This window comes from Leiobunum rupestre, chromosome 11 (genome assembly GCF_980474605.1).
Source record: "Leiobunum rupestre chromosome 11, qqLeiRupe1.1.hap1, whole genome shotgun sequence".
In the NCBI taxonomy this organism is placed as follows: domain Eukaryota; kingdom Metazoa; phylum Arthropoda; class Arachnida; order Opiliones; family Sclerosomatidae; genus Leiobunum; species Leiobunum rupestre.
In genome coordinates, this window is record NC_143394.1 from 41974533 (window position 1) to 42002286 (window position 27754).

At 35.1% G+C, this 27754-nt stretch overlaps 1 protein-coding gene across 4 annotated transcripts; it reads left to right on the forward strand.

Moving 5' to 3' along the window:
* The first annotated feature begins 6289 nt into the window (after positions 1-6289).
* LOC149922876 (putative fatty acyl-CoA reductase CG5065) lies at positions 6290-27456 on the forward strand. 4 transcript variants are annotated; one of them, XM_090163205.1, is made up of 12 exons: positions 6290-6599; positions 9370-9524; positions 10018-10169; positions 15005-15297; positions 16176-16248; positions 20173-20279; positions 20946-21168; positions 21656-21774; positions 21840-22079; positions 23207-23336; positions 25703-25830; positions 27123-27456. In XM_090163205.1, exons 3-12 carry the CDS (start codon positions 10089-10091, stop codon positions 27277-27279), a joined length of 1551 nt encoding a protein of 516 aa, XP_090019331.1. In that variant the 5' UTR covers positions 6290-6599; positions 9370-9524; positions 10018-10088; the 3' UTR covers positions 27280-27456. The 4 variants fall into 4 exon arrangements, with proteins under 4 accessions (XP_090019331.1, XP_090019329.1, XP_090019330.1 ...); XM_090163203.1 differs by lacking the exon at positions 9370-9524; XM_090163204.1 differs by lacking the exons at positions 6290-6599; positions 9370-9524 and adding an exon at positions 6659-6887.
* Positions 27457-27754: the final 298 nt, after the last annotated feature.

The window sequence follows — 27754 nt, forward strand, 5'->3', positions numbered from 1 at the left end:
TTATCTACTTTTTTTGGGGGGGGTCTAGACTGATTGGACTAATCTATAAGTTTTAATTGGAGTATTAAATTTCACTAGTTGCACTTGCATTAAATAAGTTTTTGTAACCCTTAGAGAAAGTATAAGTTTATAACATATCATAAGTAACATAATAACCATAAGTATGGCTCTTCCTATTATTTCAATGGTACTTTTCTAACCGAACCTATTTTCAACTCCGACTTGGACTCGCAACTGAACTGAGTAGTATATTTTCGTCCTTGGTATTAGCATATTTATATTGGGACATATTTTGGACAATAGGGGGCTCTGTGCTGAACGAAACCTGGATTGCGCAATAACGATGAAAATCAGTTCGGTGATAATCTAGGCTATTTGTCATACTTATAATTATTATGTTACTTGTGCTATATATAGATCGATTCCAAATATCAGTGGGATAAAATTCCCTGACATATATCGATTTATTACAGCCCTGATAGCAACAGAAATAATTTTCTTTGACATAAACCATAGATTAAAATTTACTCTATCTTGGGCATGCAAATTTTTACTGAGAATAACCTGTAATTTTTGGTGCTCTTCAAACCAAGACCATAAGTAACATAATACCCTAAGTATGACACTTGAAACTTTGCTCATTCATTATTTCTTACTATATCCTTTCTTCACCAAAGACAAATCAGTAAAACGACTAGCAACTGTGTAGTCAAGGACTCTTAATAAAGAATCATTGGTGTAGCCCGGAAGTTTAACACTTTTTGTGATTTGAATCGTTGCCTACGTTATTATCAAGGCTCGTGCACGCTACAATATTGCTAGAGATGGCGCTCTGAATCGCTTCTTTTTGAAATCGTAAAATCTGGGGTCTTCTATAAATTTCCAAAATTATATAAATAAGGGATTATTTCCAAAAATCTGGCTGTACTAAAATTAGGAAAAATTTGTAAGAGAATATATACAGCTAAAACAAACTTAATTACACAAAATTTGTAAATTGACAGCTATTTTAGTTTATTTTGAAATGATAATAACGTAGGCAACCAGTGGCGTAGCCAGAAATTCGTCAAGGGGGGAGGTCGAGAAGGGGGTGGTAATTTAGTACAGTCAAAGGTAGGCCCAAGGGGAGGGTCTGGACCCGGAAACCTCCCCCTTGTCTTCGCCACTGTAGGCAACGTTTGAATTCTTCTATAAGCCATACAAAGGGAGTCAGAGTTCAAATTCAGCCAATCATATAGCACTTCAAAAAATTTTGTTTGTTGGGGTCAGAGTGTGCAATAACTGGTGGCTTTACCGGAGAGTCGGTGTCCGGCTCTTGTAACCCCTAAGGGTGGTGGCGCACTGGGAGATGTTAGCTCTGATCAAATGGTCCTATCTCCACCTCCGACTTCGGTCAGGTTTGGGCTGGAAACTGGGCTTCGGCTCAGGCTGACGGAGAGGGTCCGTGCAAACTGGCCGCCTCGGAGGATTGAGTAGCCTGCTGTGGGGCGGCGGATCTCCGTATGAGGCGCAGTGGTCCTGTGTGTCCGTCGTTCCCCTTTAGGAGCTCTTCCTGAAGGGTATGGCTCTCTACCTACGTAGGGAAGGTGTCGGCTGGAGTTGCTCTAGCATCCACTCTCGATCCCACAGCTGCGCGCCAAGTGGAAGCTGGTCACCTAATTGCTGCGCCTTTTGTCGGGATGAGTGGCTCGCGTCGTGGGTGAGACCATCAGTAGTAGGGTACTACTACCCATGCTGGATTATCCGGGCTTGTGGACTCCGGCGTAGGTCATTCTGATGAGACCACCGGTGTAGTAGGCTGTTTGATCGCTTGGTATATAAATTTCTGACCACATGTTGCTGAATACCATTATGCCTAAAAATAGCGATATTCAAAATCGCGCGCCAAATTCTGGGAATATCACGTTACCGGAAGTTGGTTTAGATTAGTTCATGGTTCGGCCACAAGGGTTGTACGTGGTTTGAGCTGCCAACTAAGCCGAGCAAAAACTATAAGTCCTAGCTTGAGCGGAGCTCGTGATAATTCTAATCGTATTCTACACTACTCAGTTGCAGGTTAGGAAAGCCAAAATACCAAATACAATTGGCGGAAAGATACTCTGACGAATTTAGGGTAAATCGGCTGCTGGAATTACGAATTTAGCCTGTTTACGGTTGAATTTCTAAGTATATTTAATTTTGGAAAATACCGTCTATTGCGTAATATTTCAAAGTGATAATAAATTAATTGACATTTAAAAACAGTTATTTCTGATATTAAAAGTGAGGCAAACCTAAAAAAAAATCTGTTTGGCGATTCCAGGGTAAGTGTAGAACCAGCGGCGGCGATCGGGAAAAAAATTCGATGGGGCTTAGGCCATTATTTTTATTTCAAATATTTATTTACTTAAAACTAATCATTTAATTCTATATTTCTTTAAAAAAAAAGTGTTCTTTCTAATACCTCATACGTCAATGAATTCATAGATAACAAAATTTTATAAAAATATCTATGTGCTTTCTTGGCAAGGTATTTTAGGCTATCCAAATAATTGGGTGAAACAGGGTACGCGATTTCAACAGAAAAAAGTTGAAATTTGAAATTCCCGCCGATGATTTTCCAGAATTTAGTGCTAGTATCTTTCCGCCAAATGTACTAGATATTTTGACTTTCTTAACCCGCAACCTAGGAGCAACAAACACAGCACCCCACACAAGGAGAACGCAACCCGACTCTGAAAAGAGCCCGAGCGTTAACTTTTAGCCTGATGTTTTTTTTAAAGATGCCCAACACATAATGGAATACGCGAAAATTGCTCAAAGTTAATTTGAACAAGCAAATGGAACATGGAATGTTGATCGAGGATATCTGAGAGCGCTTTAGATCAGCAAATTGAAAATACTATTATGGTGTATAAGTAACATAATAACAATAAATATTGCATTATCTATGGTTTTAATGCAAATTTCCTACCGGAACACTTTTTGACACTGTCCTTCTCGCCAACCTCCTACTTGGACTTGCACTCGAACTGAGTAGCGTGTTATCGCCCTTGTTAGTAGTAGTATATTTCGCCTTGAGCATATTTAGACACTAGGGGGTTCTGTGCTGAGAACTAACACTAGATTGGGCAGTAGCTCTGGAAATCAGTTAGCTGATAATTTTTCCGAATTGACATACTTATTGTTGTTATGTTACTTATGCTTATTAATAATGACTTTAAATGGGTACTACGAAGCATTTCTCTTTTCCCACCGTAGATGGCGCGTCTTTACTGAAATAGTGTATTTCTTAAATAATTGATTAAAAATCAATTGCGTTTCTTGTACAAGGCGTACGCATATTTACACTCGATTCTCGTATGTTTGGTCTTTGCATATTCGCTTAAATAAAATTAATAGGCGCTTCAATAAAGCATCTTCAAGTAAATCGGCAAGAAGTAATATTTCCGAGAGCCAGGACCTGCAGGTTACTGTTTGCAATTAAGTGTTTCCTTTTAACAGATAGCTTTTATTGACATATTAAGGCTTAGAAAAAACTCGACGTTCTGTTTACCGGTGAAAATTTTATTTCAACAAGCTCTATAGATAAACAGTAACTTGCAGGTCCTGGCTCTCGGAAATATTACTTTTTTGCGATTTCCTTGAAAAGGTTTTATTAAAGCGCCTATTCAGTGATTCGCTAGAAAGCTTAAAAAGGCTTCGAGCTTAGGAAATATAGCGCCATCTGCCAAAATATCCGTTAACTAAATATGTGAAAAAATAGCAGATGACCTTTGAATTTCTTGGTTTTTCGGTTGAACTTACAGCTGTTGCGCAGATACAATTTTGAACGAGCAGACAGCTTTCATACATTCAATTTAAAACTAGGTCAGTAGGCGGCGATACATATGACCAAAATTTAACTACGCACGAAGCCTATACAGAACCTGGACGTGCAAGCTACTGTTTATAGGGTCCTTGTAAAGGTGGGTTTTCAAGAGGAAAAAATGGCGCAATGGCGAGAGCATAGACGCGAAAAACTTATACTAGGCCTAACCGAGATTTGTTGCCATCGCACTGGTTTTTTTTTTTCATTTTTAAAAATTAAAACCAGTTTATGAAGAGATATGTTCAACGTAATTGACTTCTTTGGCTTGAATATGGATTGAAGTTGGCTTCTTTGGCTAGCCAGGCTAATCTGGTAACCGACCAGCCGGAAGTATTACATTCAGCGATCCTCTTTTGGCTTCGTAGCGCGAGAAAAAGAGAGAGCCTTTTATTGAAATTTATATGAAATTAAAAAACTAACCAAAAAGGGACAGACAGTTTTAAAACGACGATGTTTTGTATATTAAAAAATACATAATTAAATACAGCCCATAAGTATGACACTTCAAATGGTTATAACTTTGTTCGATCCTTTTTTTCGACACTAAGACTCTCGCCCAGATCCGACTTGGACTAACAACCGAAGTGAGTAGCATATTATCGTCCTTGGTTCCTCGTGTTTAAGATTCTTTGTCGCCCCTCTCAATACTTCTACCCCAAAAATGTGCCACCCCAAGCTACGCCACTGAAGTAACCCCGTTTTTCGCCGATGCCTAAAGAAGTCACTGACAAATACGACAGGCGCTACGATTTGTGTTATTGCTAAGCCTAATGGCAGCTAGGAGCCACAAACACAGCACCCCACACAAGGAGAACGCAACCCGTCAAAAGTCGTGCATTTTCTTGCGTACATTTTTCATTGGTTAGACGCTTTAGCGCCTGCTGCCGTCGGAAGGGGAAACTTCGGAAATTGTCTTCCCCCCCGCCCGTAAAACGTTCAGCGTAAAGGCTCGTCCAATGAAATTTGTTAGTGTGTTTAAAGGCTAGCTGCGTTCTCCTTGTGTTTGTTGCTCCTAGGTAGCAGTGTATTTCGCCTTGGGCATATTTAACACTAGATGGCTTTGTGCTGAGAATTAAACCATGGTTGCGCAATAGCTCTGAAAATCAGATAGATGATAAATGTTTTATAACTGTCATACTTATGAATTATGTTACTTCTGATACGCCTTATCTTAGTTGGCGTGTCTGTACTGGATAGAGGCGCCCCTGTGTATAATTTTTCTATAAGTGTATCAGTTAGACGAAATAATGATGGGCACCGCTCATCTCATTTGAGAAGTTTTGGTAACTTTGAGCTAAATTGAGCAGAAAAATATATTTTCAACTCTCAAAAATAAGCGGAAATAACGAGCACCTATTCCGGCACTCAAAATTGAGCCAAAATAAAGTATCACCTATTACGGCTCTCAAAATGGAGCGGAAATCCGTGAGCACCTATTCCGGTTTTCAAAATTGAGCGGAAGTCCGTGAGCGCCTATTCCGGTTCTCACAATTGAGCGGAAATACAGGAGCGCCTATTCTGGCCTTCAAAATTTTGAGAGCGTGGGCGGTTAACACGAGAGAAACCACGAGCGGTGTGCGAGCTGAGCGGTTCGCAAAAAGGAAGTGCCCATCATAGCAATGAGTACCAAAAAAGAAAAGCGCCTCTAGCGAGAAAAATACTAAAAATAAATTATAACGTCTCGGCACGCTCTCTTTATGTCGGCGAGGCAAAGAACTCGTATTAGGCCTAATCACTTATAGTCCGAAGTCCACCAAATGCATATTCGCCTCTCTAGCAATCTTGCACCAAATTTCTGGTCATTCTAGAAATATCTCTCTGTAAAAACTTCCTACGCTAAAGATAGGAAACTGACCCACTTAAAGGAAACGTAATTTTAAACTTAAATAGTTACAAACAGGTTGAAGGCGATTCGCAACATCCTGTATGATTACGTACGTCACGTGTCAGTCTGTGTGGAATAACCGAAATTTTACACAATATATCAAGATGTTAGTATTATGTTGTATAAATCTACAAATGTTTGTCTTTTCCCCGCTATAGCGCAACGGCGCGAGCTCAACGCAGACAGTGAAAGCGGTTAAGTTTCGTTACGCGTAGTTTCATTAAAACGGGGCGACGGTCGATATCAGAAGAGCGTTTAGACTAGAACGGGCTTCCATTCGATTCATTTCCCTTTCGTGATTTTCGCCCAGGCAGCCCCTAAACTCTCCAAAAATTCAGTTTCCCTTCTACGAAACTGCAGCGGCGCGTTGTAATGGTAGCCCGGCACCGTAGCCATCTGTTACCTTATCCCGGAAGTTGATCCGTGTCTACTTCCGTTATGTCCTCTAGCGGCGAAAACACGAATCACCGACTACTCCACCCCTGCGCGGCGTAACGGCTTCGGCGTTATAATTTTGAAAAAATAGGCGTATATAGGCCTAGCTGTACGACTTCGTAGGCGACTTACGCCGGTGCATACGTTTTGCGCCAGTGACGTTATTTTGGGAGCGGATACAAAAGCCAAGTGGTGGGATTCTTCCGCGAGGTTTCAAAGGCGCATCCTGCCTGCCGCGGAGACGCGTTTAGCTTCTACCACCAACACTCCTATCTATCGCTCTGATAATTTGGCGCTCTTCCATACACGGTGGGCCAGGCCAGGGGTAAAGAACATCCCCGCGGAGAGCTCGAGATACCGCCGAGACGCCGTTGTTGTTACGTAATTGTTGTCGAACAGGCGAGGAAACATGCGTATCGATATTAAATGGTAAGTTTCCTCGTTTCCCAATAATATTTTAGCGATCGAGGAGCAAAGGCTTAGCGATTTGACAGGTTGTGAAGCCTCGTGAATAATTTGCCCGATTGCCGCTGCGGGCGCTGCGCTTTTCGCCGATTCGCGAAGACATTCCGCGTTCCCCGGACCGAGGCTTAGGTACTCTCGCGCGTGTCTAGCGGCAGATTTTACGGTTATCATTGTCGTTGAGTTGTGAAACTGAATAAAAGCCTAGTTGCCTCTCAGAAGAAGCCGTCTTTCATTGACTCTTCGACGAAAATGGTAAAAACACGCTTATTTTTATTGGTATTCCAAAATAGCTAATCTGTCGGCTGTTTTTTTCGTTGCTATTATATTGTACGCTACGGATCTGTCATAGCCGTGTATGTGTGTGTTTTGAAATAGTTTTACTACTCAAACGTAGTAATAAATCGACTGATTAATATCGATATTTATTCTCAAAATTACGTTACACCGCCTTTAAATGTTTGTTTACCCACATTTCACACCCTAACACTCAAAATAATTTTTGAGATCGATTCATAAAAAATGCGGTTTTATAATTGGGTCTAACGACGGTTCTATCGACATACGGGTATACGTAGGAAATTAGCGTTAATTAACTTAACGCGTCTGTTCTCAAAACCGGAAGCCCTTAATTACAACAAATACGCGGTTACAATAGATATTTTTAATCGCCTAAGAAGGTTAAAGTAGTCGTATACAACATAAATGTAATAATAGTGTCTAATTGAGGCTAATTTCTTTCCAAAAGAATGTAGTGCGACTTTCACAGTTGGATACGTTTATGACACCGACAGTTTTTATAGCCGGCGCTTTTTTAAACTAACCCCATTCATTCGGCAAAGCGGTTTCCCTTTCCATTGCTCGACTCAAAATTGGCATGTTAAAAATTGCGTTTGCATTTCAAATGTACATTTAAAGGTATGCTTTTATTTAAATATAGCTTTAAATTGATTTTTTTTTAAATTACAAGCTTTTATTTTTTAAAGGTTTCGCTTGACAGCCTTTCCCACGAGCTTAACATACCGTTAAAACATACTTTATATTTAATGCGCTGATATAGATTAAAATAAAACTTGTATATTTGGTCAATTTCAGTTCTCCCTGAGTTTTGAACAAATCTTTTTTCTCTACGGAGATATGTCGATTAAAAAAATAACTACGGTCCATAATTTTCTTAAGAAATATTGGTTTTAAATCAAAATAAACTTGAAACTGACTTAAATATCTTCTATTTTTCTGTTTATTATAAATTGAAATCCCTCTATAAATTTCCCAAATACTAAAAATATTAAATCTATCCGTTTTTGGGATTATTCACCCCCCCCCCCCGAATTTGCAAATACTCCTACGCCACTGTATTCAACTCATGAAGTTGAACTCGTGTGAATTTGAAAGGAATAGACTGTAAAAACCGGCTGAAGTTTTTTTTTGTAATCGGCACGATCGTGAGTGGGATTTCTAAACGTTGACGTAACTTCCTGTAAATGTATTTTTACTATCTCCTTAGGCTGTTAATTTAAAAGAAATATCTGTTTATAGACTCGTGACTTAGTCGCTTTGATATCACACGCCATGACTAATTTATGCTCGCGATTTTAGCCCTACTTTTAAAACTTGGAAATTAAATTCCCTAAAACAAGTATTTAATTTAATCTAACATTTATCTAATAAATATTTCTGGCTTAACTGTTCTAGTTCAAATGTTTAAACAATTATATTTCAAAAAATGACGAAGGGGCTAATTCGATGTTATATTCTGACTTCATGTATAATTTTAAAACTTGAAATTCCCCCAAAACTTTTATTATTATTATTATTATTTGCAAAGCTTTTATTATTCTAATTGAATACTTTTAACAGATATATTTGTAATAATGACTAAGGGGCGAATTTGATGTTATATTCCGACTTCGAATTTATAATTTTAAAATTAAAATTTCAAATTTGCCAAGGACTTATTTTTAAAGTGTTAATTATTATAATTAAATTGTAAAATGCGTCGGTTATAGCACTAATATATATTAAAATGCCTAAGGGCTAATTTGATGATACTTGGAATGTATTTGAAATTCCCAAAACAGTAATTTGCCAAGTGTTAATTATTATATTTAAAAGAGCGCCAGAGAACTACGAAGTGTGACCTACTAGCCCCTGGAAGTAGGCTGCAACAAGCGCCAAACCAAGAAGCAGGGAAACGCGAACATTAAGGTTTGGGTTCGTGTGATAGGTGAAAAAGGACTTTGTAAACAAATCGAGGTAACCAGCGTAAAAAAGTAAACTTAAAGTCTTAAACAGTATTTAAAGTCCCTGCTGCTTGGTTTGGCGCTTGTTGCAGCCTACTTCCAGGGGCTAGTAAGCCACACTTTGAAGCTCTCTTGCACCCTGTTAACTCATCGTAGGAAAATTAGGAAAAAACATGCATACTTCTCAACTCACCCCTTACAAGTATTTAAAATTTTTGCATAACTTTTTGAAACACCCTGTATGTATAATTTGAAAATTTAAATTTAAAATTAGGCAAAAATGGGATTGCGCACGCATGGCGTGAAGGATGGTGGTTAAATCTTGTAAGGCGTTCTGTAATAAAGCATAAACTGCGATGTAGATATGGGGTCTATAAATTGCTCTTAGTCTAGCGGGCTTTATCTTATCAGCAAAATGCGCGTATGAGGCATTAAGTCAGTTAAGCGTAGAAAACGTTGACATTTCTTAAATTAGATTTCTTTTTCGCCGACAGCGAAAGCTCCGAACATTACGTCGGGCGGTTTCAATCTTTTGACTACAACTCTCCCGTTCCAAATCTCGTGACACTATGAAGATAAATTCCTGATTCCATTGAAAACCTGGAGGAAAAAATAAAATTAATACATAACATCCCTTTTTTTATAAACGGTATGTACTTAATTTTCTAAAAACGTGCCCATTAGTAGCTTTCACGTGACCTCATTGTCACAATCAGTGTTTTCCCTCTCTACTCACGGCATTAGAGAATTGACCGTCATCACGACCTTGAAACCTTATTGGGTAGTATCAAAAGCCTATTACCGTTAAGTAAAATAACTACCATATCAATTATTTACCTTTATAAAGATTCTACTTCGGGAGTATGACTATGTTCAGCTCGGTATCTGATTGGTTCCCCCAAAATTGACGTCATAAGCGCACGCCGTTACATACCCCCCCCCCTTCTCGTGCCGGGGGGGGGGGTAAATTTGCCCACGGAATCCTTAAACGTAGTAATTTATAAAATAAATACATCGTTATTACCGACACCGGAAAGTTAACCAATCACCTTGTTTCCGTTGATTAAAATAACTACAATAGGAACCATTTACTTAAAAATAGTCGCGTCTAATTAACTCTTTTTTTTCCTTATATTTTCAAGGTGTTTCAGGCTGTCTTGATTTTCGGAACTTGTCGTGAAGAGAGAGAAAGTCTGTATTAGCAGCTGACGGCATGGAACCAAATTCGCTCATCGCGGATTTCTTCGCCGAGAAATCGGTCTTCATCACAGGCGCCACCGGATTTATGGGAAAGGTCAGTTAATTTCCATTTACAATACTCCTTTATGGTTTCTTTTTAGAGCCACGGCGTTTGCCACAATCTACTAATTTCGAAAAAATCTTTAAAATTTCAAAGTTTAATATAATTTAGTATCATAATTTTACCTAAAACAAATGTTTTTATTATTATGTTTTTTATATAAATCTATATATATATGTATTCAATTTAAGCTAGTAATCATATAGAAATTGTTAATTTTTAAAACATATTTTGGTTAAGAAAGATTATATTTAAACCTAAATTATAGATATTGGAGAGGTTTTTTCTTTTTCAAATATACTTTATAAAAATTTATTCAAATCAATGATTTTTTTAAAAAAAACATTGATTTAAATCAAGTTGATTTAAATCGGCCAACCTTGCTAAAAATATCATTCAAAAGGTATAAAATAATCAAAATAATTGGCTCTATCTCAGAATAATATTTTAGACATTATGTGAAATTGAGAAATTTTAATAATACTTTAAATTAATTTAAATCGTTAAACGATTTGTACTGATTTTCGAAAATCGTTCTACCATTTCTAATTATAATTTAAAGTAATTTTTAATTCGTGAATTTTGATTTTTAAGTAGCTTTTTAATTTCTATGATGCATTCTGATATCATTTGTCGAAAACTACATTTTTCGCGATTTGGTTTTCTTCGTAAAAAATTATTTATTTAAATCGCCTATTATATTTCTTATGTATTTATGAAAATGTAGAAAAATGGTTGCTGAAGTCATGAAATATTACAAATATTAATTAAATTTGCCGCGTAAGATCTTTAAAAATTACTTAAACTCAAAAAAGCAATTTAAGTTTTATTTCTAAGACGGGATTTAGGTATTTTTTAATGGGACAGCCCAAACTTTTGAAATATTTAATTCAATATTTTTCAAAATGCAAGTTAAAACTTTACGTGGTTTTTGCTTTCGTGTCTTTTTTTTTTAGATTTTTGATATTTTAATACCTGAACAACTCAAACGCTATCTCTTACAGTGACTAACTTTTGTCAAAGAAGAAAATTATTGCCAAACAAACACTGATAACTCTAGCGAAATGTGTCACGATTGCTTTAGAATCTTATTCTTATCGTTTTGGTACTCCGTGATTTGAGGAGTTAGATATTCTTTAAAAAGGAATATTTTTTCTTTTACGAGTTTGGTTTCCAAACTGGAGTACCTTAAGGCTGACGCCGAGTTTTTTCAGTTTCGATACAAATCTAAATGCTTCCAGTTTTCTTTTTATTCAAAAAATACTCAAGGGCTGTTCGGGTGTGAAAAAGACCTTAAGCTCTTATTCTACGGTTCTTGATTTTTTAATTTTAATAAAATATATTTATTCCAGGGTTGGCTGATTAAAAATCAATTTGGTTTAAATCAAGATTTAAATCAACTGATTATTTAAAAAAACCATTGATTTAAATAATACAATGTATTTTAATGTAGGAATACAATATTACAAAAATAGTTTGTTAAAAAATAAAATACATAGAAAATATGAGAAAACTAAAATATTAAAATTTAATTAAATTCAATTAAGATTTAATATAAATCAATAAAATAAAATAATCCGATTCAAATAAAAAATCTATTGATTTGATTTTTATTAAAAAAATCTAAAAAGTGCGAACCCCTTTTTTATTCAGAGTTGTCTTATATAACACATTTTTTTTTTAAATCATTGATTTAAAGGTTTGAGTCTATTTGATCGATTCCCAAACGATCGAACGGGTCCCATTTGATCGAACGAAATTTGATCGAATGGCATTTGATCGAATGGCATTTGATCGAACGAAATTTGATCGAAAGCTACTGTAGGGTAAAACTACTAGTTTTTAGGAGTAAATCGAAAAGGCAACGGTGCATACGCGCCTACGGCACGCGTACATCAACCTAACCTAACCTAACCTAACCTAACCTGACCCTATTTATATATATCAAAAACAACGGGCCGTTATCGTCGATGTCATAAAAAATTCCATCATATAGTGTATAAAGTAAAAATCTCTTCATCTTTGTGGCTTAATACAGTTAAAGCAATGAATTATTCCATCATTATTCCTTCTGCACTTCATATTGAGATTCGGTAAAATATAAACATACCAACTGGTACTATAAATTCTTTTGAATTCGATCAAATAGTATTCGATCATTTGAAGGTTCGATCTTATGAAACAAATGACAAATGGGATTCGATCAAATGGAATTTCGATCAATTGCAACGTATAATGATCGACTGTCGATCACATATTTTTCGATCAAATGGACCAACACCGATTTGAATCACCTTTTTTACTTCACTGTATGTATGAAAATGTATGAAAATAGGCTCTCTAGCAATAATAAATTAAGTGCAGCTTTAAATTTAGTGTTTATTTAGTAGTTGAATTTAACTATCATTAATTTATTTTACGTTACTGTTGAGCTTACATTAATAATCATTAAAACGTAAAAAAATCAAAATATCGATAAATATCAATAAAAATCCGATTTATATCCAAAATATTTTTTATTTAATTAATATTTACGCATTTTATGACACTTTGGCAAATTTGCATGCATTGCTAATGTACAACATAATTTAATTTAATCTGAATTAAATTTAATGAGTACTTATAATTACTTTTCTCCTAATTTTGATTGCTACCGCAACCATTTCATCACATTTTAATAAATACGTAAAAAGTCTAAGAGCCCATTTAAATAAAAATATTTTAAGAAACCATTTGATTGAAATTAAATTTATTTAACTATGACATGTTCCTCTATATTGGATATTTCTTGAATAATTCACTCAGGCAATATTTAAAAAAACAGCTGGACCTTTCACCCGAAAATTTCCCAATTTTCTTGTTATAATTTATACAATCATATTGACCCTAAAAGACACGACAATTAATAGTTGATTTGAATGATTGGTCGATAGAAATAAAATAAATAGCTTTTTTGACCTAAGTGCTTTATTGTAGCTTCAAAAAAGATTCAAAAGAACAAATTTACTGCACCTACATTTTCTTCATATTATTTGGGTCGACAACTGGCCACGATAGATTTGAAGATCAAAAGAAATATATTGAAGGAGGATACGTGCTAGATATTTATTATTATTATAAAGAAAATTAAGTAAAGACTGGAAAAGAAATTTCAGAATTAATACGAACTCAATTTAAATACTACTGAATTCCCTCGTGTCGAAATTGTTTAAGTGGTTTCACTGAGATTTCGTATTAATCTTATCAATGGCCGTGTGTTGCACATATTTAAGTGGTTTTATAACGATTTCAAAATTAAAATTAACTCAATTTAAATATTTTCATATGGGCACTTAAATGCTATTTACAACAATGATTTAAATCTACCATAATGCTTAAAATATGGAAATACTCTAAAATCGTTTTAAAAATTACGCTATGGGTAAAACACGTGAGGGTTAATCTCGATACACTGGATGTTTGCTGTCCGGTACCGAAAAACCAGTTAAGACTAGGTATTTTAAATGATAAGAAAACCTGATATATCCAGAAGTATATAATTCAACTAGGCTATAAAAAGTAACAATGTACCTTCACTGTTCTTAATGGGCGTTATTTTCGCATCAACGATTTTATGGCTCGTTTTGCCCCGCCTGGCGACGTAAAAGGGATATTTTCTTAGTTAGAAACCATATTTAATAATTTCAGAAAATGTTGCACACTATTTTTTTCTTCTAAATTTTGTTTTTAAATCGAAAAAAACTGATTTCGGATTTTTATTGATTTTAATAAAAATTTTGATTTTTTTTTAAGGTTTTATGCAGGTCTGGCTGATTTAAATCATGATTAAAATCAAGATTTAAATCACCTGATTTTTTTTATCATACAATGTATTTTAATGTAGGAATAAAAAATGAGCAATAGTTTCTTCAAAATTAAAATACATAGAAAATCTGAGCAAACTAATATATTAAATAGTAATTTCGGTTAAGATTTCATCCAATTCCAGTTTAGCTAACTCATAAAAGTAAAACATCCGTTATTTATTCATGAAAAGAGAGATTAATTGTATAAAAATCAATAAAATCAAAAAAATCCAATTTAAATAAAAAAAATCGATTTGAGTAAAAAAAAAGTGCCAACCCTCGTTTTATGCCTGTTTTTCTTGACAAATTGACAAATAATTTGACACCAGCGATAACGTAAATTGTAGTTTAAATTAATTTTTATTAAATTGAATTATTAATTAATTAATAATGAAATTTAATGGAATTTTCTCTGAATTAAAATTTCTAAAGAAGCTACTTTCGTACATTTTAATAAATAGATTGATTTGAATACGAAATTTAAATCCATAATTTAAAAAATATAAATCACTGATTTAAATCACATTTTTTAAAAGGTTGGTGTCCCTTTTTTGATTTTAATTATTTAACGCTTCATTTTCGAGACAAAATGATGAATAATTTTTACGCAGAGGTAATGTAGACTAAAATTTAAATTTAACGGTTATTAAATTTCATTTAGTTTTCTCTGATTTGGCATTTCTACAGAACCTACCTTTGTCTATGATTTATTTAACGAAGGCCCGCTTAAAAATCGCGTACCTGAAATCAATAGTCAAGCGAGTCTAAAAATCCATATTTGAGAAAACCAGATTTTGGTTCTAAATCTGCAAACTTAAAATGAAAGTGAACGAAAAAAAGGTTAAAAATACTAATTAAGTAAGCACTTGTAATTCGAATTTCTTTCAAAAGCCGGACTGTCGCTCTTGGGTAGCGAAATAAAAACGTACTTATTTTGGTATTTCGTCATCTGTTTCATAAAGTAACGAATTCGTGTAATTGTAGGTCCTGGTGGAAAAACTACTCCGATCATGTCCCAAAGTGAACAAAATTTTCGTCTTGCTGAGGACGAAGCAAGGCCAATCTCTCAACGACAGGCGAGAAAATATGCTGCAGTCCCAGGTATTCGACCGAGTTCGCGACCTGACTCCTTGTCCTCTGTCGAAAGTGGTACCCGTTCAAGGTGACATTTCCTCCCCGGACTTGGGTCTGTCCGAAGAAGACACGAACACTCTGTCCTCTAACGTCGCGGTCGTCTACCATTCGGCCGCCACGGTCAAATTCGACGAACCTCTAAGGTCAGTCCAACTCCTTTTCCATTGTCACGTTTGCCTACGACCCTTACCAAATTTTTCTATTGAGTTTCTATAAAATCTTATAAATATAGAAAGTCTTATCATTTAGTTATAGAAAATAACCCTGAATTTTAACAATAGCTTTAGAAATTTGGGTAATTTTTCTATAGATTTTCTAGAAATTTTATTCATTTTTCTATAGATTTTCTAGACATTTATTAATTTTTCTATAGATTTTCTAGACATTTATTCATTTTTATATAGATTTTCCTAGACATTTGATTCATTTTCTCTAGACATTTGATTAATTTTTCTCTAGGCATTTTGTTCATTTTTCTATAAACATTGTACATTTTTCTATAAACATTGTACATTTTTCTATAAACATTGTACATTTTTCTATAAACATTGTACATTTTTCTATAAACATTGTACATTTTTCTATAAACATTGCACATTTTTCTATAAACATTGCACATTTTTCTATAAACATTGCACATTTTTCTATAAACATTGCACATTTTTCTATAAACATTGCACATTTTTCTATAAACATTGCACATTTTTCTGTAAATATTTTGTTCATTTTTCTGTAAATATTTTGTTCATTTTTCTGTAAATATTTTGTTCATTTTTCTGTAAAAATTTTTGAGCATTTTTCTGTAAACATTTTTGAGCATTTTTCTTAAAAATTTTGGACATTTTTCTATAAACATCTTGATCATTTACTATAAAATTCCGAATAATTTTTTTTGAGATTCTACTGAATATTTTCTAAGGGACTATTTCGTTAATCTTAGGGCTATATTTATCTTCCCCTTTTATAAATGTATTCATACTAGCATCATTAAACTGATTATTTTTCTACTTCTGTTGGGCAGGGTCTCTGTACAAATGAATTTAATCGGCACTAAACACGTAGTGGACGTTGCCAAGAAATTTCCACTTCTCAAAGTAAGTCTAAATATCTTATTAATTATGAAAATTAGAGCACGTTCAGACCACCCATATATAAAAATATACAATATAATATATAACATTATCAATGTATTTATTTCTACTTTGGGAGAATAATTATATGTTGAAATGATTTAAGCGTGGCTCCCAATAGTTCTTTATCGTTTGAATTAAGTTCAAATTATTCTGAGAATTATGGGAAATCGCATATTACCCAGAACAAACGAAAAAGCAACACTTTGTCCCTCCCCTTTTGAGAGTTTCTGAAGAACTGAAAATAATATACTTTCATTTAAAATAGACCATCCATAAAATCCGAGCTAAGCCAGCCAAACCCTTGGCAAAGACTTTAATGTAGATTTGTTAATTTTCCGGAAAAATAAAATGCGTAAAAATTTCCGTATTGTGGAAAAGTTTCCGTAAAGCGGAAAAATAAAAAATTGGAACAAATTACTTTTTAAGGGTTTTTAATGATTTTAACTTTTTATCGATATAAAATGTCTAATATCAGTAAACATACTACAAAACATTAATAGTGTTACATTGTTAATCTGTTTAAACTAGTCTAGGGCTGCGTTCAGTAACAGCAAACGGTAGGACCGTTGAATGCGCAATCGCTACTGTACGACTTTTTTCACTTCCGGGATGGACGTCACGTTTGCAAACGGAGAGTCAACAAAATAAGCGGCTGGAAGAGCCGGTTATTTTGTTGATAAACGCAATCGTGACGTCACAGCACGCGGGAAGTCTAGTTGCAGACGACACGATAGACGATATTGTATAAAATTTACAACAATCGTAAAAAAGCATTCAACAGACGGAGATCAACGGTTAATTAACAATTTCCCCTCCGTTGAGCGTCACTGAACGCGGTCTAGAGGTTTAGTTTTACTTTCAGATTCGAAAAAATGAGGTAAAAATGTCGCTTTATTTAAATTTGCAAAACAATATATTAAGACTAATCATGGATTGAAAACTTTTTTATTTTTTTCGGAAAAATTTCCTGAAATTTTTCCGACTTACAACACTAAAGCTATTTCTGTAGGACTGGCAATTTTCATGAAATTATTCTTCTGTTCCGTCCTTATTCGGGCTAGACATTACATATATTTAGCTTGATCAATCAGCCAACCAATGTTGCGTGTTTGACAGATAATAGATAATAATGAGCCGCCCTGGCTCGTGAAAAATTGGGCCAAACCTTCAGTCTCTCTATATACAAAAGTAAATAATCAAATAAGTAGTATTTTATAGAATGGTCCATTGCACATTCAATAATATAAATGATTTTTTTAATTCTTAATTACCAGTTTTGTCTCTCCATCAGGTTTGTAAATCGTAAAATGTATCTAAACTGATTAAGCCTTTCCGATAACTTAGGTAGCAGACGATTCAAAAGGTCCTCGCTAAGCAGACTGAAATCGCGAAAATGTTGATTCCCATAATACCTAGCGAATCGTCAGTCGATGGCGTGTTTCAAATGATAAAGAACTATACCGATCACGCTCTAACAATGAACTCTTTAACCCTAAAACAAATCATATCAGCCTGGTATTTCATTGCTTTTCCTAGAACTGACGGTTGCTGCGCATAGAAGTATGACACTTCATTAACACTATAGACGCAATCACATATTGCCTACAGGAAAATATGCAAAAAGGGGGCAAAATCCACCCGAGGTACCTTCCCATTAATAATGTTTGAGGTAGACCTATATGAGATATGAAATTTCCCAAAAGGAGACGTTGCACTACCCATTCGATTTTCCATGGCAACCGAAAATGGTTTTGACCACTTAAAACAAAAAATTATCCATTTAAAAAAACATGGGATTATCTCGGATTCACAGGGCCGACGAATTTTTTTTAAACTTGAAAATCACCAAATGGGTAATTTGGACCGCATTTAGGTAAATTTCATCAAGTTTGGGTAAATTGGAACATTTTTGGGGTAAAATTGTAACAATTTTTGGTAATCTTATTTTTGTTTTAAGTGGTCAAAAACATTTTCGGTTGCTATGGCAAATCTCATATAGGTCTACATTACGCCCGACTTTGAACAATATCGGCTATAAACACTTCGGGTACTCTCCTTGTAAGTTGAGGCTAACGGTAATAGTTAGTGTAGGGAGCTGCTGGCTCCCGGGGCTTGCTGGGCTTGCCACCACCCTCCTACGCGTTGTAACCCGGCCACCTGAATTAATGGCTTCAAAAGTCGCTTGAGGACTTACGCCTAAGGTGGAGCCTTGGGTATTAGCCTAGCTAATTATTATTATTATTATTATTATTATTATTAACTTATACATTCTTGATATAATATAAACTAATATACTATTTATATATAACACATGTAATTATTATTATGTATTAAATGTAATATTAAAAAAAGGCATTTTTCCGAGGGGAACTACATTATCTACAATCGTCATAAGATGATCTTTGGAGACTCGTTTTATCACCTCCTCGCGAAATGTGGAAACATTTTTATTTCTTTATAACGAAGGCCGGTTGCATGACGTTATCGCGCCTAACAAGATGATGATTATAATAAAACGGTTTCGCCATTTAAGCCTTTCTCTCCCCATCCCTCCCCCCTCCGTCTTAATAATAACTTTGATCGTCTGTTTAATTGGGCGCCGACATTTTTCATGAGTCACAATGTGTAAAAGCGAGTTCGTTCCAAATAACGAGCGCATACCCAGCAATTTTACGAATCCAATTTTATCATCGAAGAATGGCCACATTCCACCATAAGGATGTTTATTTACTTCTGTAAACGTAGTACGTTCAATATTTTCAAGAGTTCGTCGAGATAGGAGTATTTACAGGGTTCGTACACGATCTGGAAAAGTCAGGGAATTTTAAAATGTTTCCATAAGGTCAGGGAAAAGTCAGGGAATTTGAAAATGATTCCCAATGGTCAGGGAATAGTCAGGGAAATTTAAAATGGTCCAAAATAGTAAGGGAATTTTAAAATGACCCCAAAAACAAATCCGGCAAATAAATTTGTGAAAAATGTATTAAAAATACATAATTAACATTTTTCAAGATTTTACCTCAAAACATAAATTTATTCTACAAAAATGGTCAGGGAAATTTGGCAATTTAGTCAGGGAAAAATGGAAATGTCAGGGAATTTAATACCGGAAATTTTGTACGAACCCTGATTTAAATTTCACTTATAAAAAGCCAGATTTAAAATTTTAAAATTTTAGCTTCGCGGGAATTACAACTACGAATGCTACATTGAGGCTATTGAATACTCCTATCTTGATGCACTCATGATATTGTTCGAGGAAATGTGTTTGTCGCTAGTTACGTTAACAAAAGGTCGTAGCTTGTGTTAGCAGACGATTTTTATACTCCCTTTAAGCCACTACGTTCCCAAGAAGCGTAAGCCTAAGGTGGTGCCTTGGGTATTAGCCTAGCTGATTACTATTACTATTACTATCTTCAGACGAGGCTTATATAGCAGGGTTCGTAGAAACAAATAATGAAACCGGTACTGTTAACTAGAACTGCGTAAATTTTTGTCTTATACAGGAATACATACCTTTACTTGGATTCTTGTAATGCTTATCCTAGCGTATCGCGTATGGTAAGATCACTCTGACGGCTTTGGCCCCGCCTACGAGAGAAAAAATCCCCTCTGCGCGCGCTCCCCTCTCACGTAGTTGTTTGTTAAGTTAACATTGTCACGTCAAAAAATCCGTCAGCCACATCGAAACGAAAATCTGCCGCTGGGGCCCTTTGTCTCCTAGCAACTAATAATATTAGACCCAGTCCGCCACTGATTGAGCGCAATGTAAATTTCTTCGTGTAGGAACTGCCATTTTTATTTCGTATAATTATGATATATTTAATTGGAGCTTCGTATTGCACGTAACCCACGCTTTGTCTAAAATGTCTTAATTTTTCGTAGAGTTTCGTGCACGTATCGACGGCGTATTGTAACTGTGATAGGGATGAAATAGACGAGATCATCTACCCACCTCCAGTGCCTCCGCAATTTGTCATTGACAGCCTACAGTGAGTTCACTACAATGTCCAACATTTTCACCAGGGCTAGGACATTCAGAAAATTCCGAGCAAAAAAAATTTAAATTTCGTTAAATATTCCAGTAATGGTTTTGTATTTGTTTTTTTAAAAATCCTCAATATTTTAAAGACATTTATAAAGTTCGTAAAAACAATCCACAAAAAAGTCTATAAACACACCGCAAAATAAATACAAAGAAATTTTAAAAGTTGTATTGGATTTCTTAAAAATGCACAAATCCCAGAAGAATACAGAAATCTAGTAAAATATACTCACCCGCGTATTTTAAAACTTTTGAAAAATCGACAAATTCGTACCAAAAAAAACGAATCCGTGAATTTTCTAAAAATCCGCAAATTTACAAAAATATCAATCCTTTAAATTTAAAAAAAAAAGAAAATTAAACCTGTGAATTTTTTTAATTTCAAATTCGTTCATATTTTTAAAATTCAATAAAATTTTTGAAAAATACGCCAGTCTACAAAAAAAATCAAAAACGACGTTTTTTAAATATGCCTACAAAAGCATTATTTGAAAAATACCCAAATCCAGAGAAAAAAAAGAAAAATAACCCTTAACATGTATTTTCTGAATGTTCGACCCCTCGGGATATATTATAATGAAGGATCCCTTAATTAACACGTCTCTCTCTGTAGGTGGATGGACGACTCTTTACTGGACAAAATAACGCCCAGGCTAATTAAAGGAAGGCCCAACACTTATACTTTCACCAAAGCCCTGGCCGAGAGCTACTTGAGCGACCACGCGGGTCTGCTACCCATCGCCATTGTCAGACCCTCGATCGTCACTGCCGGCTGGAAAGAACCATTCCAAGGATGGATTGACAACTTGAACGGACCAACTGGAATGTACGTCGCGGTGAGTTTGAAAAGACGAAATACATTTTCCGCACCTGTACGACCAAAAATAAAAATAGTTCAACAATTTATGGAAGACCCCTTAATCAAAAAACGCCCATAACCCGTTTATTGGCCAGAATTTGGCAGAAGCTATTAATAAATTAATATTTTCGAGGGGATGTCCATAAATGCGGGTATGATTATATGGCGGTTATTTCTATGTAATATTGCGCTTAACGCATTTATTTGGCAGAAGCTAGTAATAAATTAATATTTTCGAGTGGTCGTTCGTAAATTTTGCTATGGTAATAACACTTCCAATATTGGGCGCTCCCTTAGATATTTCTGATGCTAGTTAGTGTATTTCTCAATTTGTTAGGGGTCTCCCATAAAGAATGACTTGGTGATATTCCCGTTAATATTTTCAAGGGGTCGTTCATAAATGGGGCTATGATTATAAGGCGGTTATTTCAATCTAATAATTAATTTTGAAATATTTTTTGCAGACCATAAAGGGTCTCCTTCGCGCAATGCTGATGGAACCCGACGTCTTAGCGGACTACATCCCAGTTGACGTTGTCATAAATCTAATGATAGCCGTAGCCTATGAAACTGCTCAAAACAGGTGCTCTTTGAAATGATTTATCTCTCCAAGAAGGAACATATATTAAGAACTTTTGTTGTTTTCAGTTTTAACGGTATTAAAGTGTATAACTGTACGTCTGGGGAACTGAACGGAATGACGTGGAAGATGATGGAAGAGATTATGTTCGCCGCCATTTTGCGCCATCCCAGTCAAGAGATCTTTAGGTACCCCGTCTACAAGTCCACGGCGAACCGATGGGGGTTGCTCGTCACCTCCTTAATACACCATTACATTCCCGCCACCCTGGTGGACTTTTTCTCCATCATTAGAGGAAAAAAACCTAGGTAAAAATTAAATGGTTATTTTTGAATTAAAGTACATTCAAGTTCACGCGTCAAACATTAGCATCAAATTATAAAAAAATAGCCAATTTAATACGCTCTTTGTTTTCGAAATTGTTTCCATTATCATTCTTATTGAATGATGTAAATTTACGTGGACTCTTTTGAAGGTATTCCCGTAGATGCGTACGCTACTGTCAACCTCTTCCATTTAAAAGTAGCCAAATGTTGAAATGGTCCCTAAACCGCATCAGTGCAGTGGAATATTTTCCAGTTTCACCTAGTATTTGTATTCCGGTATTTAACGTTAGGACTGACTTTATGTTCTGCAGACACCAAGAAAAAATAACCTTTCTAAGAAAAATGTAGACTTCCAAAGATATTCTTTCTAAAACTTTCTTGGGTATTTCTACCAACACCTTTCTTGGGTATTTCTACCAACACCTTTCTTGGGTATTTCTACCAACACCTTTCTTGGGTATTTCTACCAAAACATTTCTTGGGTATTTCTACCAAAACATTTCTTGGGTATTTCTACCAAAACATTTCTTGGGTATTTCTACCAAAACATTTCTTGGGTATTTCTACCAAAACATTTCTTGGGTATTTCTACCAACACCTTTCTTGGGTATTTCTACCAAAACATTTCTTGGGTATTTCTACCAAAACATTTCTTGGGTATTTCTACCAAAACATTTCTTGGGTATTTCTTAAGAAAATTAGCTAGGGACCATTTTTCTGAAGGAATTTGATTTAGAATGCATATACTCTTTTGAATAATTTGGGAAATGTAAATGTAATGACTTTATCTTTAGAAATATCTAACTGATACTCTAAACGCTATAGAAAACTGTATTCTTTAAAGATATTACTTAGTGGTTTCTATAGAAAATCAGAATGTCTTTAGAATAGGTAATATTTGGGGAAGTATCTGCTTTAGAATAACTTTGACACTATAAATAGAAACCTTTTAGAAACGATTTTCTTAAGAAATATCTACAGAATTTTCTGACTATATAGCTCCATAAATTTTCTAAAAGATTTTAAGAATTTCTCGAGGAAATGTTTGTACACTAGGAATTCTGCGCTAAGTGCTTATATTAAATTAAAGTAAAATTTTCTATTGACAGGATGATAAAATTGTATAATAGAATCCACAAGGCAGTGTCCAGTTTGGGGAATTTCACGACGCATGAGTGGAAGTTCGTCTCTAATAATATGCTTGAATTATCACAGTCGCTGAACCATACTGACTTAGAGGTAAATCGTCTTTTGTTCCTTATTTAATTTTATTTTATTTATGTTTATCCATTGTCTAATATATAAATCTTTAAAAGAAGTGTGGCCTGCGTCTAAAATAGCCTTGAAAATAAATTGCCCAAAGCGCCAAGCTACAATCTCTGTTTGGAAGTTCCGTCATAATTAAATTTACATTAACCTTTGACCAAATTTTTATATTTATATGCAGGAAGTCCACTAAACAACGAAAAATGATAAATAACTAAACAACTAAAAATTATAAATAACTGAAAAACGTTTATGGAACATTCCTCGTGTAGGGGGACATTTACTAGTTTAAAATTGAATGATCTTGAACTATGTCTTCAAGGTCATTCAAAACTTTCCCGAAAACCATTGGGTTTACGGATTTGGTTCCTATTATAAAGTTGTTGCTCGGAGTATTATTAGTTCAATTAACTTTAATTTGACCAATCAGAAGCTGCAAAATTGAAGGTTTATGATAATAAAATAATCTGATTAGTTTTAATATGACTAAATCAAATAAATACTGAACAGTTAACAATAGGCATGTGCGAGTACTCGATCGAGCTTCGAGCTCGAAGCTCGAAAATCATTTTTTTAAAAGCTCGAAAATGGTTCGAGCCTCAAATCGAGGCCTAGGCTTAAATTTAGAGTACTCGAAACTATTATTCTTACCAAGGCACTACTCGCGAGCTTGTAAAAATGGCGGGAAAAGCTACAAAAAAAAATTTCTATAGTCAAGCCTTAAGATTTCTTATTGGGTGAGGTACAAGTCCTAGTTGTTTCTGATTGGTCACCAATTTTGAATGTAGAAAACGAAACTAAAACCGTAAGTTACATTACGTATAGTGCCCTAGCTGTTTATTGTTAGTTTTTTGGCGGTTCCATCAGTCCACTATTTTATTGTTGTAATCCCTTGTATGGCCAGTTTTTAATTTAGACTTCTCAAATATGGCTTCAAATAAACGTAAAAGCTCTGGCAGTAATTAATAAATATAGTTTATTTTTGAAAAATGTTTTACTTAATAAACCCAATTATTCAGAGCCTTTTTAAGCTAAATCTATCACGGAGTACTCGAAACCCCTTTAAAGCTAGGTCTTAGTAATTATTCAAGTACTCGAAACCCTCTTTTTAAGCTAAGCCTAATTCTTCGAGTACTCGAAACCACATTTTAAGCTATGCCTAAAAGCTCAAAAGCGCGGTAAGATTTTAAAGCTCGGCTCGATACTCGAAAAGTGAAATTTTTAATACTCGAAGCTCGACTCGAAACCCAAAAATCAAGGCTCGCACATGCCTAGTTAACAACCTTTCAATTATGCCACCGTCGGCTACGATACATGCTTGAGCTCGTTTAACAACGGAGTTAAATTATTCTAAAACTTGTTGTCATGACAACCAATCTTATAGAAATCAGGTTCAATTCATTAAACTTCAATTTATCGGCTTCTGATTGGTCAAATCAAAGTTATTTGAACTAATAATATGGCGAGCAACAACTTTCTAATTGGAACCAAATCCGTAAACCCAAGAGCTCTCGAGATAGTTTTTGAATGCCCTTGAAGACATAGTTCAAGATCATTCAATTTTACACTAGTAAATGTCCCTCTGCACGAGAAATGTTCCATAGAAATTTGAAATTTTAAAAAAAAATTTCAGTTATTTATCATTTTTCGTTTGTTAGTGGACATTATGTAATATAGATGAAAGTAAAGTATAGTTAGTTTTTAACGGTATTCTGTTGCCTTGTTATTTTGAATATTCGCTATTTAGTACGTGTTTCCAACAATAGATGACAGACAGAGTCGCTCTCCGTCTGTAAGCGCCTAGAAGCATTTTCCTGAATCATTTTTTTTTTTACTTTTTCCTTGATTTTGCCAATAACTTTTTCAAGTCATTTGGTAAAACAATTCCCTCAAAACAAATCATTCAAAACTTTATTTGACTAACTTACGAATTTCCGTCCTTGCTTTGAAATTAAGCGGGTTTTGTATCAGGCTAGAATGTATTTCTACCGTCGGGATAATTGACGGATTTTGAAATGACGTTTTAGCGCGCGACACTACCGGTACATGTCTTGGGCACACAGCCTTCTTTGCGTGCTTTTTTGACCATAACATGTAGAGGTATTTTCACGCGCAAAATGAATTTTAAAAGCCGTCAATTACCAAGTTAATACGATGCGCGGCCATCTTGATCAAGTTTTTTCCCCTGGAACAGGGGGGGGGGGGGGGGGGAGGAAAATTAAAAAAAAAGTCGTTGTCCATAAGTTGAAATAGTGCATTCTAAGCCTGGCGAGACAAAATAGGGTTTCATTATTTCTTTTGAAATTCAGTTTGTGATTCGTAATTAATTTGTGTTTCAGACTTTCGATTTCAATATCAAACCATTAGATTGGGTTAGCTATATGAATAACTACGTTCTCGGAATCCGGAGGTTTATTCTAAAGGAAGACGAATCAACATTACCCGTTGCTAGGAAAAGCCTCAAATCGTAAGTACAGAAGTTTAGAACTATTTTGCATATAACTGATATCACTTATAAGTGATATCATAAGTTAATGATACCTCTAAGTACACAAATAAGCCCTTTCAAGGAGGAATCTTTGTCCAGAAAATGTGATGTCAAATCTTGTCCCTCCGATTCCCGCAAAAATGAAAGATTTGAAAAATATCTCTGACCCAGCGCCGCTGTGCGGTCGAGAATGAAACTATATTGGGAGGGGCTACTTTTACTAGTCGTACCTTAGTGGGGGTGCCTTAGCGGGGTGGAGGGGGAGAGGGAGAGAGTTCATTCGTTATAATTTCAGTCACATGAGAGAAATAAACCAATAGCAAAAAAAACGTTTTTCTAAGGGAATATCGAAATTTACCTCTTTTGGGGAAGTTCAAGCTAGCCTTGCACCAAACAGGATTAAAGAAACGTAAGCTTCGGCAGTTCCAAGTGTATGTTAAGGCTACTTTGATACGCAGTACGGAGATACATAGGTCGATTTGGACAAGCATTTCCGCCATAGGCAGCATAGCCATTTGTCTACTTAGAGGTATCATTAACTTATGGTGATATCAGTTCTCTATCCTCCGTGAGGTAAACCTTTACCGAGGACCATGTCAGCTAGGAGCAACAAACACAACACCCCACACAAGGAGAACGCAACCCGTCAAAAGTCGTGCATTTTCTTGTGTTCGTTTTTCATTGGCTTTAGCGCCTGCTGCCGTCGGAAGGGGAAAATTCGGAAATTGTCGCCCCCCCCCCCTCGCCCGTAAAACGTTCAGCGTAAAGGTTCGTCCAATGAAATTTGTACACAACCCTTCGTTAGCGTGTTTAAAGGCTAGCTGCGTTCTCCTTGTGTTTCTTGCTCCTAGATGTCAGAGACGTCATTTGGGTTAGTCTAAAAAAGTTCACGAATAAATTTGCACATTAGGAACGTCCTGAATATATCGATTACAAATCGAAAGAATATTACATTTGTCGGGTTTTTACCCGTTTTAAAAACTTGTTCCCAGAACAGCGAGTAGTCCAGATTATTTTTCCATCACCAGACTCTTTAAGTTCTCAGTATTTAAACGCGTTCTTACTATTTGAATTTCTAGATCATGACCGATTTTTTTTAATATTAAAATTTCAAGGTCATTCGCGTTTACCATTGATCTTCAAAGGACAACTTCGTTACCGATCCATCCTCAAGACCATTTTTCGCGTTATTACTTTCGCAGCGTGATAGTTTTGACTATTTGTTCTCGCATTGTCAGTCTAATGATGCATTTGAAATTTTCCTTTTGCAGGTTGTATTTGAAGACGCAATTCTTCAATCTCGTATTGGGCATCGCTCTCTTCCGAATAGCCGTACTCAAGTTCAGTGCGGTACGAAAACTGTGGTTCACGCTGGTCTCGTACCTCCTGAGACTCTACAAAAATATTCTCTCTATAACCTTCGTTTAGCGACTGACTTCTCAATAACCAATTAAACCCCACCCCAGCATCTTTTGCGAAAATTTTATCCGCGTTTTACGAACTTCGAAAGTTTCAAAGAAAAAAACTCTTAATATATAAATATATAATATTCAACTTTAAATGATGCGTTTTAACCACGATATTAAGAAAACGCAATGATTTTTTTAGAAGAGAAAAAAAGGTATTTTTATTTTTTCCTTTTCGAGACAACGGTAATTTATTCACATAATCTTTATACGATATTTTTCTACCCGTGTCGGCGACCTTGTTGATAGGCGTCAAAAAAAACATTTTTTCTACCGTCTATGGCGTGCCTGTATGTTGATATTCGCAATATTTTGGGTCTCTGACAAATAACGAGCGTAAACGGCATAATATTATTTAAATTGTCTCAAAATGCACCCTTAATGCAAAATCCCTACAATATCTTCTCTTCATCAAAGTCCAAAAATTTAAATTTCTC